Below are 13,508 nucleotides of genomic sequence, written 5' to 3'. Positions count from 1 at the left end.
TCATTCAGTGGGTATATATAAAGATTTCCATAACTGTCTGTATGTGATAATCAGCTCATCACCACAAGTCTTTAATGCTTTTTGATTTAATATACATACTGTAGTAGAATTTCAGAACTTGTGGTGTAACACAAATAGCCTCATACATTGAAACCCAGATTTACTAAAGCTTTATGTGTCTAAAAACACCTGTAAACAAACAAAACAATTGTTCATACAGATCTACTAACAGCACCTACAGAGGATTTCATCTTCCAAATGAAAAAAAAAAAGTATCATCAGTTTGTGTGTTTACTTTGATGAATATTCTGTTTTAAGCATTTCTAAGGATGAAAAATACAGTACACTGTCAATCAAAATGTGTTAATGGAGCAACTGCAATGTGCATTAATTCTGAGAAGGGTTATGGTTATGGTTAGAAAGTGATTCTGAGAATGATGATGTAAATGAATGCCACTGAAACACAGGTCCTAATCTGTCATGTGATCTGCTGTAGTTGATGATGATGATGATGAGACTATGAGAGAGAATATGTAGATGTTGACCGCAGATTGAGGGACACTGAGAGCTTAATAGTCTAAAGCGTGTCAACATATCTAAAATCAGAGACCTATCTAAAATTTGAATATAACCAGGGTTAGGGTTATAACTTATCATGCAATATCATCAAGCACAGACAAAGCCTTCAAGTGTTGCATTTGCACATGCTTCATTCACTGTTATGCTGTCAAAGTTTTCTTTGTAAGTCATTCATAAGAAATTTACTAAATACATGTAAAATCTGAATGAGTGCTAGATGGCAGAAGCAACCTAGCACTCATTATTTTGGAAAATCAGGACATCGGGGTGCATGAAAAAAATGTTAAAATTTTTTTACTGAATTTATGTTTCAATTTACACTCCTTCAGTGAGCACCAATATGGTAGAACATTCTAAATATTTCTTCTATATAATGACTTGGGTACTTCAACACAATTTAATTACTTTTCAAACCATAGATTAGAACACCGTCTTCCAAAACTGTTCTCATTCCTTTTTCTGAAGCCTGTTCTTCTCTCAAAAAAGGCCTGCATGATTCATCCCAGTTGTACTCATCTACCCACGCTGCACTGCAGAGCAGCATGCCGTGTCAGAACAGCCCACGTTCCTTTAAGAACTTCTTTATCATTTACTCACTCGTAGCATGGAGCTCAGGCTTAGAGACATGTCTGACTTATGTAAGCCTCTCCTCTGCCCATGTACACCTCCTACCTTGGTTGACCCCATCTTATCCCTACCCCCTGCACACAGGAAATCTTACAAAGCACATGAAGTCCAAGGCCCATAGTAAGAAGTGCATGGAGATGGGAGTTGCCATTGGCATCATTGAAGACCAGGAGACAGAAGACTCAGGTAGCACTAATATTAAAATGGATTACTGATTTATGCTATGAAATATCAAAACGTATTGAGAACATCAAGTCTAAAACCTTGCTGAGTGGAAAAACAGGTTTAGTCTATCTTGCAAATATTAACATAACACTATTTGACAATATGCTATAAAGAGTTGATAATTAGCAGCTGTGTAGTTCTTCAACACTTCGTTGGTGTTGGTGTTCTGTATTCTGCTGTCACATACTGTGATGTGATGTAAGGGGTTGATGTGCTGATGCACACAGGGCACACAATAGCTCATTTTACTTCACTCATGTTTTATTAATCAAACCTATAATGCAGTCACCACAGTGTGTTTACTTCAACAGTATCACCATATCAATTGATAGGTTTATTATTAATATTTTTAATTAAATATTTTCTATTAATAACAGCAACCATTAAATGCTGAATGTGTCAGACTGTTAAGTAGTAGTCCTGATCAATGGCACTGCTATGGTGTAATTAAAGGTTCTAAATGCAGTGTTTTCCCTTGTTAACTTTAAGATTGTGTGGGCAGCACAAGTGGCCTTTACAGAGGGGAAATTGCAGAGTCTAATTTTAGAGACAGAAGAAAAAAAGAATCTTAAAAGCTATGCATTTTTCTGGGCCTAGTCACTCAAAGCATATTTATTTTTCTGTCTCCATCTTTCTTTCTGTCTCCCTCTGGATTTTGCAAAAACAGTCAAGCTCATGCCACCCACCCTTGAGGTCTGAGGTGTTAATACGCCTCCTTGCTAAATGCAAAAGATTGGTGGTTTTTAGCCTATTGGTGTATGCATTGGTTTAACTGCAGATGGTAGCATGTTTGTTTACTCAAGGGTAGATGCATGTCCATTACTAAAAAAATGCATGTGGTTTTTTTAATTTTTAATTTTTATTTAATTTTTTTTTTGGGGGGGGAATGAATCAGTGTCTGCAGCATAGAACTATTTTAATGAAAAGTTCTGTTTATAAAACCAATGTTTTCCACCAAAATATATACAGTTGAGAATTAGGTCTGTATATGTCAACCTGAGAACCTGCTTTTGATTTCTTTACAACTTTACAAATTATGATTCAGTAATGGAACATCTGATGAACACAATTAAGAATGATATACTGACACTAAAAGCAGAGGCATATGTGCTTGGATTAGGAAGTTCTACTGTACTTCTTCCTGTCACCTTTGAAATGTAAGTGTGCATTTTAAATTCCCTCAGGAGGAAGAGCTGGCAGTGCGGATCGACCAGACTCTGATGGTGATGACTCAGATGGACCTGATGATGAGGATAATGATGGGGAGGAGGAAGACGAGGAGGACAGCCAGGCAGAATCGGGACTCTCTGCCACACCCTCTGTCTCTGCCAGCCCCCAGCACCTCTCCTCCAACCAGGCCGACCCCGTGCCAAGCTCTCTTCTGGCCCAGATGTCCATCAGCCCGAGCCCACACCATGAACCTCTCACTCAAGCTCCAGCCTCAGAGTCCCAGGCATCTGACATTGAGTCAGTGGCTATGACCAGCCCTGTTTCATTGGTCAGACAGATGTCAATCTCTGCTTCTTGCTCTAGTCCCGGCCCCAGTCCATCCTCCTTCACCTCCTACCCCGGCCCTGCCTCAGAATCCCATGCTTCTGACACTGAGTCAGTACACATGATGAGCCCAGTCTCTCCATGCAGGCAGATGTCCATCGACTATCCTGACATTGATGTGCCCCCTAGTCCCCCCATGCCGGGCAAGGACTCCAAGCTCGGCCAGGTGAGATCTACTTCTTCCTAGTCACTGCCTTTCCCTTCTTGCCTTCCCCTTTCCTTACATATCAACCCATAGTCATGCCCATCCTCATACCTACCTCCAAACCCATACCTACCTCTATAGCCATAACCACTTCCATACCCACCTCCAAACCCATACCCACCTCCATACCTATACCCAACTTCAAACCCATATAAACTTCCAGACCCATGCATTGAATCACATGTCTGGAAAACAGCAAAGCTGAACTGATTGCATGAAAAGGTGAATAGGTTTTGAACTGCTTTGAATTGACATGCTTAAATACCATGCAGTACATGTCTTTGTTATGTTTGCATAAGTGAATATAAATGTCAAATTTATCTGTAACAATATTGTGTTACAGAATGGTTCAACAGGCTTTTCTTCACAGCCCACAGGTGAGCCTAACTCCAATGTCGACCGCAGCACTCAGACCACCTCAGACAGCCTTCAGGGACCTTTGCACTTCCCAGCCCCAGGTCCCTCCCATGAGTCTGCAGCTGGAAGCCCCACCCCCCTTTTCAGCTACACCCAAGAATCTGGAGCTGGAGGCCCCACACACCTCTTCAGCCACACCCACGAGTCTGGAGCTGGAGGCCCCACCCACCTTTTCAGCCACCTCCCTCTGCACTCCCAGCAGCCAACCCGCTCTCCGTACAGCATGGTACCTGTCGGTGGCATTCAGCTGGTGCCTGCTGGTTTGGCTGCATATTCCACCTTTGTGCCCATCCAGGCTGGGCCTGTCCAGCTCACCATCCCAGCTGTCAGCGTTATCCACCGACAGGCTAGCAGTCCTCTGCCAGCTCCCAACACCCCGCCACGGCCAGAGGGTTCACCCACGCAGCCCCTGGTGGTGCAGGATCCTGTCAGCAGCGTCCTACCCTGCTTCCCTCTGGGCCAGGTGGCAGGGCTTCAGACTCTTGGGGCTCCCCAGGCCACACTGCAGCCTGTGGGTGTGGAGACACTGAGTGTGGTTGGTCTGGCTAACTCCACTCAGCTTGTGCCTCAGCAAAGCCTGGCACTAAATGCAGCTTTGGGTGTGCAGGTGCTGGCTGCCAGCCCAGCGCCTCAGTGCAGCACAGCCTCCCCGGCTCACATTCCTGGCCTGCAGATCCTCAACATTGCCCTACCTACACTCATTCCTTCCCTCAGCCCTCTCTCTACTCTCAGCCCACTCCCTCTGGTGCCAGACAAGTCCTCAGTTACCCTACCTTCTCCAGTAGTGGAGTCTACCCTCGACACCTCTCCCTCCACTAACCCACCCACAGCCAGCTCGAGAGCTGCACCACCACCACCACCACCAGCTGTAGTGGCAGTTCCAGTCACTATAACGCCCTCGGTGGAAGTGACTTTGCCAAGCAAGGTTAGCTCAAGTAGAGATGACAGCATGTTAAATTCAGCTACAGCAGAAAATGTGACACCAGCACCACAACCGCACCCCTCCTCATCCACTGAGGGTGGGGGTGAGTGTGCCCGTAAAGCACCAGCAGTAGGGGCCAGTGAAACAAGACCGCCAAGGCAACCCATCACCAGGCAGTCAGTTACTGATGACTACAATGAAGCCTCCAGTGATGACGAAGATAGACTTGTCATTGCTACCTGAGAGTCCTTGATGGGAAGTCAGTATGTCTTTCTTTCTGTTGATCTCTCTCTTTCTGTCTATGGTTTTCTCTCCCTTTTGTAAAACTTTGTCACTTTGTAAAACTGAAAACACTCAAGGGGCAGGCAACTTAACCAACCCCTATTAAAGCACATTTTCTGACATTCATAATTGTACGTGCAATCATAAATAATAATGATGATGATGATGATGATGATGATGATGATGATGATGATGACCAATTTTTATTTTTTACTTTTTGTGAACTCCAGGCTGTTTCCTTTTATTTTTCTTTTTTGTACATGTTGTATAGACAATTGTGCCTTTTGGGAGTTCTGTTTAGGAACCTGTAAATATTATCTTACAAATTTAGTAGTTGCTTGTGTTATTTTAGCCTAGAGGAAATAGAAGAAAAATTGAATGGAGAAAATTAGTTTTATTTTTAAATGTTTTATGTCAATCGTAAATTTATGTTAAAAAATGAATAAATAAATGTTGTACTGATATATTTCTAGGGCTTTGGGGGCCTGACCCTGACCCTGACTCTGACCCTGTGTCTGTGTACAGATGTTGTGTTCAGGGCTTTGGGGCAGTGTTTCTGTGTACAGATGTTGTGCTCAACTATTTATTATATTCCATCTAGTGCCCAGGTGATCTCCATAAGTCCATAGATATGTGTAAAATGGTGGCTTTACATTGATGTATCTACACAATCAAATGTATCAGTAAAACTTTGTTTACAAGTGTGTTTATTGCTTGCTTGTCCTTTTGTTAAGGTTTATTTAACTTGTTGTCACTAACCCCCCCCAACAACAACAACAAAAAAAACAGCTTTCAGTGATCTGTTGTCTTACCTTCATACACAATTAATTTATAAAGAGCAAGAGATGTCTCCCCTCACATCAGCTTGACTAACTTTAACTTTGACCCTCTTGAAAGAAGCATAAAGCAGAAGCCTCTACAGAACTTGCTAGTGACTCATTTGGCTGACACTGTACAAGTTCATGACCACTGATACTAGCTCACAGTGACGCCAAGTGGCAGAGAGGTGTTACTGCAGGGAAAGGCTGAGGACACACTGTACAAACAAAACGGTATCTTGCAGTACTAGGTGGGTGGGGAGGATGTTGCCTAGATACCAGACCCATTGAGAGTCTTAGAGTGGGTGAGCGACTCCAAAATGCAACAGAAACAGTTTATTTGACAGAACTGGATGTATTGCATGTAAAAATCCTAAGCTTGAGCTACTATGGTAGCCTGTTAAAACCACTTGTTTCTTCCTGTAAAATTAGGAGACTAAACTTGTCATAGTACCTCAGAGGCTGAACAGACTTGTTAACATTAGCTTACTGCATTTTGTAGTTTGTCCGGTGGAAAGAACAACACTCCCTTGATTAGTCTGTTCAGCCATGTTTGACTCCAAACTTTCCACTGTAGCCTATTCCACATGCAGTTTTCCATCAATATTTAAAGGGCTGAGACTGTGCCTTTTGCAAGAATCAGGCAGAAAAAAAGAGCAAGAGAAACGGAGTAAGCATAAGTGGCGCCATTAGAAGAGGCACTGACAAGCAAAGCTTAGTGAAGAATGACACTGGTGAGGTTTAGATCAAGTATATCTGCAGTTCCACCACCTTACCCTGAGGACAGGGTAAGAGTTCAGCTGTAGCCTAATGCATACTTTCATAGTTGCTTTTATGCTGCATCTCTAGAAGTAGGATGAGTTTCCTAATAGTTTAGTGTTTCACTGGTGCTCCGTGGACAAGCAGAAACAAGTTGAGCTGCATGACTTGCATAACATTTTAGAAAAAGTAAGAGATTATGATGTAGGCCTATCTCTTATAGCAGTGGAAGTGTTTGCTCATGTAATAGAACAGCTCAAGTATCACTAGGCATCACTTTACATTAACATTATTTTCCACAAGAGGGTCTGGGAGGGGCAGAGGCTTATGAAAACTTGAGGGTCTATAAGCTATGATCTCAGATCTCCGACCACAAGTACTGACTTAGATCAGCGAGTCCCTCTGCATAATTATCAAATGTATTAATTAGTTCATGAAAGGCATAAAAAGCCATCTTATTATTAAGTGCAAAAGCCAATGTTCCAAACCTTATTTCCTGCCAGAGGCAAAGGCAAGCACATTGGTAATACTTGGTTGTGTCCTGATTTAAAGGTGGATAATAAAACAATAACCATGAGTCTATATGAAATGCCCTGACTCATCTTATTTCTTATGGCTTTTCTGTAATGTATGTGTAGGAAAAAGGTCAAACTAAAAGTAAAGTTTTAGTTTTAAACATAAAAAAGATGACAATTATGGATTAATTCTAATTATGAGAAATATTTTACACTCATCCTAATTACTGTAAGATCATACAGCCATGACGTAATTAGTATAAATATGAAACTTATTTCTCTTGATTCTATCCAATTTATACATTTCGCCACTTTTGTTCACACCGATGTCTTTATGCACTTGAGCGCCATCTGATGGTGAAACTTCAAAGTGACAACACTTGCCTTAGAAACCCCCATAAAACTTGGCGCGACCTGCCGCCCGGCGTCTCCATCTCCTGGAATCTAAGGATACTAAGTTCTTATCTTCGGTCTACACGTTGCGTGTCGGTGAGTATTAACAAACAGCATTGTCTACGAATGAGCGAGGGGACAAAAGTGTTTAAAGGCGACTGAAGGGCGAAAAGGGGGAGGTGGTATGTTGTGGTATATAAACGCTCTTGTGCAGACATGTGCAGGTTTTGGAGCGAAGCTCAAGCAAAATATTTTGCCTCTCAATCTTGAGCGACTGACGCGAAGTAAAGGAACATAACTCTTTTTTTTTTTTTTTTTTTTTTTTTTTTTTTTTTTTTTTTTTTTTTGCCTACTGATTTTTAACCATTCATGCGAAATCGGACTTAATAAATCAAACCTGAAATAATTTCCTCAAAATGGAATTACGTTTATTCTTCCCCATGTTGTCCATGCTCTCTTCTGGAATCGTTCACACAGGTATGCGACTTCACTTTGTCTTGAATCACTTTCATTTCATTTAATTTTTAGAAACTCCGGGAAAATATTTATATGTTTAAAATGGTTTTAATCAAATACAGTTAAAAAAAAATACTTAACAGTTGTTAGATGCAATAAATATATATATGCAATATCAACTTTTTTTTCATGAGCTCCATTTGTGCAAGCAATCTTTATAACAGCAACTGTGCCCTTATGTATGTTCCCTAAAACAAAGTACAGAGATAAATATAAATAGTTTTACATCGGCCTTTTCATTTCATTGGAATTTGCAGCAATACCTGCGTCTTTGGGTGAAGGTGCAGGGAGTTCCATAATCGCGCGCCACCCACGAACCAAGCGATGCTCGTGCGCAACTTTTCTGGATAAAGAATGTGTGTACTTTTGTCATCTGGACATAATTTGGGTAAACACTCCAGAGTGAGTATTTACACACGTGCGAAATAATGTTCAGTTATTTACCCGTGTATAGAATTCAGTTCTGCCAAAGCTTTGCTGACTTATGATTATGTCTCACCTTAGACGCACGGTATCTTATGGACTGGGCAACGCACCTCGCAAGAAGCGCTCAGTGGAGGGGTCTCGCGCTACAGAGATCCCGCGCTGCAAGTGCACCGACAGCAGTGACAGCACGTGCTCTTTATTCTGCCACACAGATAAAGAAACTAGGTAGTTACGAATTTAACAAAGACGTTGAAAATTAAACACACACGCAGCCAAAACAATCTATAAGTCCATGACATATTTGCCGGAACAAGTTTTTATTCTATTTATATAGACATTTTCATCCTATCGATTGCACGAAGCTGAAGGTGCGTCAACAGAGTTACTCATCCCGTATCTCATTAAGTATATTTCCTCTCTCTAGTCACAAGGCAGCGCAAGAAAAAGTGATCTCTAGCGCCGGGGGCGATGACCGTGCCGAAAACCAACACAAATACAACCTGGCAACCAAGATATTGAGGGGTAAAAGGTAAGCGCTAAAACCGAGGACAGCGAGTAGTGTAGATCTATTTGCTACAAACTAATTATAAAACTAGTGGTAGGGAGAGCGTTAACTCTACACTTCATCCCAATTATTAAACGACGTAAGACGAAGTAGCAGTAGCAGATCATTCTGTTGGTAAGAACAATAGCCCTCAGACACCTCTCAGTATAAACTCAAATTAGCTAAATACAGGGTTGAACTAATGATTTTGTCTTGCATATTATTTTTGTTATTATCTTGATCAAACCAGAAACCCTGATTCCAGCCTTGCAAACCAAAATGACCTATCTGGAAGACATGAAATATCTGAATGCTTACCTAAATTACCTCATCATCTGCAGGGCCCATATGAGAGCTCACACTTCATTGGTGAGGACCACTGGACAATCTGCTTCCTCCTTAAGAAATTGCGGGTGAAGCCTCATGAGACATGAGCTTGGGCTGCTGAGAACAACGCCTCCTAGAGGTAGACACAGGGTCTTGCACTTCACCAAGCCTCTCTGAGCAAGGCACCAGTAGACCCTTCTTTATGGTGAGATCACATGACACGCGTTCTCTGAGGTGTCATGGGACCTTCTTGCAGAGGCCCTGCACTCAGAACTAGACTCCTGAGTCCAGAAAGCTGATGCCTGCATGGGTTGGTCTTTGTGAGCATCAAGTGTTAGCAGGAAAACCATCACCTCTTGAGGAAGACAGGGAAGCAAAAATATGGACCCTGAACACTCAGAAGAGTTCCAGGTGTGATATCAGCCAACTGATGAGTTCAAGCTCATTTTCACTGCTTGCAGGACAAATGGCTTTGTACACTCTCATGTTCCTGAACTGGAACTCTAGCAGGGACACGCAAGAGCTGCATCTGTCCACAGTCAACTCAGAAGTCTCTTCAGTAATTTACACAAGTATTGCATGTTACATGATGGATGTAATGTGCTGTTATGACTGAAATCAGTGGCAGGTGCTGGATGTGATAGTCTGTACTCATTAAAAACCCAGACAGTATATTTGCTTTTCAGTAATACTGGATCTTTTCTTGTCATCTCTGACCTGTTCACTTTTCATTACATGCTGTATGATGATATTGCTCTGTAGCTGTAATCAATGCAAATGGTTATTTATTTAAGCATTTTTGGTAAATAATGCATTATCAAGCCATATTGGCCTAACTGAACATCATTATATTTCTATGAAATGATATGTCTTAGCCACACTTGTGGTCTGCATTGTAGGAAATAAATAAGCTTATTTAAATGTCATTTACCTTGTTCCTCTCTTATTCTGGGTTGCTCATATTTAGTAAGTCAACAGTAGTACAGAGAAAATTAACTGTAGCTCATAAGTTGTAGGAAATTGTGTTTTGTTATTATGAAATATGTCATTTAGATGATGTGAGTTTAAGAAATACAAAGTACTCTTAATGAAATAAAATGAAAAGTTAAACAAATGCAAACATGGTAAAATCTGTGTTGATTAGACAACTTGTGAAGGGTGGCTTTCTAGTTAGAAAGTGAAGGATTTCACTGTGAAGACCAATCATGTGCTTCAGGTGTTGGGAGTCCAGGGAGGGCGAGGGCAATACGTCAGCTATTGTCCTAATGCTGCTTTCATATCTTTCCTATACAAAACTGCACGAACCTGGACTTGATTTCAGAAGACTTGAAAAAAACATATGCCCTATGGGGAATTTGGAACAGGCATTTGAATGTGATAGCCTGGTTCCGCACTCAGTGATGGTTAAATACCATATGACAGAGCTCTGATGTCACAAAGGCCATATTTTAGCGACCCATGCATCATGTCTCAGAGGACCTTGACACTGGCACAAGTCATTAGGGCTTGAATAGAAACTGAACACAAATAATAGACCATTACGCTGTGAGGAATCTGCTTGACCCAACAGGAATTCAGATCTCATGGGGAGAACAATGGGTAATGCACTGGGAGGAGCAGACAGGCTTTGGGCTTCTGACATCCCTGACTACTGTAGCACACACCTCCGCCCTGAGTTACCTGCACACACACACACACACACACACACACACACACACACACACACACACACACACACACACACACACACACACACACACAGACACTCATATACACACATACACATCCTCGGATAGTCACACACACACCCATATACACACACACAGCATCACACATGCACACACGCATGCACCCTCACACACACATACTCATAAACACAGACACAAAGATACCTTTACAGACACACACATGCAAACACACCCCCTCACATACACCCTCATGCATACACACCCACACACATGTACCTCCCCACACACACCCTCATTCATACATACACTCTTACTTAAACTCATACTCACACATACATACACACATACACACACATATAGATCCACACACACACACACACACACACACACACCTAGTCTCTCTCTCTCTCTCACACACACACATACACAGTCTCTCTGTCTCACACACACACTGCACAGCAGACCCCCCCGACACACATCCTTACATACACTCTCTCACACACTCTCACACACACACACACACACATACACCATCACAAACATACCCCCTCACACACACACACACACACACACACACACACACACACACACACACACTCTTACATACGCACATGTACACACCATCAAACACACTCACACTGTCACCCCCTTCCCCCACAAACACACTGTTCCACTCAAACATGCCAAACTCAAGTCATTAGACAATGTCTGAAATTAGAAGTTGTATTCTACAGTTCTCTGGAGTCTGAGATCAGCATAGACCCACACACCGAACACCGACCAGCACAGACCCACACACCAAACTCTGAACAGTACAGACCTACACACTGAACAGCACAGACTCACACACTGGACACCGAGCAGCACAGACCCACACACCAAACAGCACAGACTTACACACCAAACAATGAACAGCACAGACCCACACACTGAACAGTGATCCACACACTGAACACTGAACAGTATGGACCCACACACTGAACACTCAACAGTACAGAGCCATGATGAACAGCACAGACCCACACACAGAACACTGAGCAGCACAGACCCACACAGTGAACAGTACAGACCCAAACACCAAACAGCAAAGACCCAGACACCGAACAGCACAGACTCACACACCGAACACTAAACAGCGCAGACCACCACATTGAGCAGTACAGACCCACACATTGAACGGCACAGACTCACACACAGAAGACTTAGCAGCACAGACCCACATACTGAACTCTAAGCAGCACAGACCCACATACTGAGCAATAAACAGCAAAGACCCACACACTGAACACTGGAGAGTACATACTCACACACTGAACAGCACAGACTCACACACTCAACAATGAGCAGCACAATGAGCAGCACAGTCCCATACACTGGATAATGAGCAGCATGGACCCACACATTGACCATTGCTATAGAATATATACTGAGTTATATAAGAGCTCAGTCTGGAAAAGTCACTAATAGCTGTCTTTACAGGAGGCTCATTTAAGGGTAACAAAAATTCCAGCAAAGTAAGATGGGTTGGGGTTGGGGTTAGGGTTAGGGTTAGGGAAAGCTCCCTGCTCCATAGAGTGAGCTGCTACTGCCAGGGTAAAGGGTGAGGGTAGGCTTTTCACAGGACCCATTATGGGAATCTGCACAGACATCATTCAACACATTGTCTATGTGTCCTAATCCCCTTTCTGCAGCAGGTACACACACCCGCACATGGACACACACATACATTCACACACACACACACACACACACACACACACACACACACACACACACACACACGGGTGCATGCATACACAAACACACATACAAACACACTAAAACTAAGCCTCTAGTCATTTCCATCAACAGTACAACATACAATAAAAGCTATTATGGAATACCCCCACAAAACATCAGAATTCCTCCTTGACAGATGGTACTCTGAGAAGGTCTAATAAACACAGATGGAAAAATTTTGCAGACTCCGGTCCCCTCACATAAGAGTTCAGACACACAAACACTAAGTAAAGAGAGCATTTTGTACAAATAAGGCAGATGTTACATGCAAAGTCATACAGTAACTATTGTCATACTGTTTATAGTTAAGGTTAATCCCAGCCCTAGATATACAATAAGTATTAGCATACTATTAGGCTGTCAGCACGTATATACATAAAATCTCCTTTCAGCAATTGCGCTGTTCTAGATAATGTATTTTTTTTCCCCCCAATGGATTTTAGAATCAATAGGAACTAATATTATAATATTGCTACATAATAAGCCTTTAGAAGCATATTTTTCAGTGATTATTGTTTGTCATAGTAACAGTTTCATCAGGTCTCTGCTAACACACACCTGACCTGTTGTTTAGTATCGATAGTATTCCTGATTCTCAGGAAGGTTTCAACCCACTAGGGTCTAAGCCATTTCTGTTCCTTTTTGTGTACCATACTATTACCATTTAAGTAAAATTATATCTGAAAATAATCCCATCATGCTTTACATAATTCTTTTCAGATAGACTACCTGTGCAATGTGAATAGATGGCAGGTACCACCTCATGCTACCAGTAGTGACAAGGACACTAAAAATATGCAAATCTACAGTACTGTATAGAAGAATTAGCCAGGAAGGATAAGAAGAGAGTAATTGTCTGGCCACCACCTGCAAAACCATTCCCTTTTTAAGAGATTGTTTTGACGTTGCCTCTCCAGTGCACATATTGTTTC

General features: G+C 42.1%; 2 protein-coding genes across 5 annotated transcripts in view; both read left to right on the top strand.

Annotated features, from left to right (window-relative positions):
- The window catches only part of hivep1 (HIVEP zinc finger 1), a 48,582-nt gene extending 43,065 nt beyond the window's left edge, over window positions 1-5,517 (top strand). For 3 of the 4 annotated variants that reach the window (XM_027014928.2, XM_027014925.2, XM_027014926.2), the window contains 3 exons: window positions 1,291-1,392; window positions 2,616-3,151; window positions 3,534-5,517. In XM_027014928.2, coding sequence (XP_026870729.2) covers window positions 1,291-1,392; window positions 2,616-3,151; window positions 3,534-4,772 — 1,877 coding nt within the window. In that variant the 3' untranslated portion in view covers window positions 4,773-5,517. The remainder of the gene's footprint in view (window positions 1-1,290; window positions 1,393-2,615; window positions 3,152-3,533) is intronic. The other variant, XM_027014927.2, reaches the window with a different exon arrangement.
- Window positions 5,518-7,607: 2,090 nt separating this feature from the next.
- On the top strand, window positions 7,608-10,100 carry edn1 (endothelin 1). The gene is made up of 5 exons (XM_027014959.2): window positions 7,608-7,773; window positions 8,070-8,214; window positions 8,317-8,463; window positions 8,663-8,767; window positions 9,124-10,100. Exons 1-5 carry the CDS (start codon window positions 7,713-7,715, stop codon window positions 9,197-9,199), a joined length of 534 nt encoding a protein of 177 aa, XP_026870760.2. The 5' UTR covers window positions 7,608-7,712; the 3' UTR covers window positions 9,200-10,100.
- Window positions 10,101-13,508: the final 3,408 nt, after the last annotated feature.

Source organism: Electrophorus electricus, chromosome 8 (genome assembly GCF_013358815.1).
Source record: "Electrophorus electricus isolate fEleEle1 chromosome 8, fEleEle1.pri, whole genome shotgun sequence".
Classification (NCBI taxonomy): domain Eukaryota; kingdom Metazoa; phylum Chordata; class Actinopteri; order Gymnotiformes; family Gymnotidae; genus Electrophorus; species Electrophorus electricus.
Note: the sequence above shows the minus strand (reverse complement) of the source record. Positions and strands in the feature narration are given on the sequence as shown.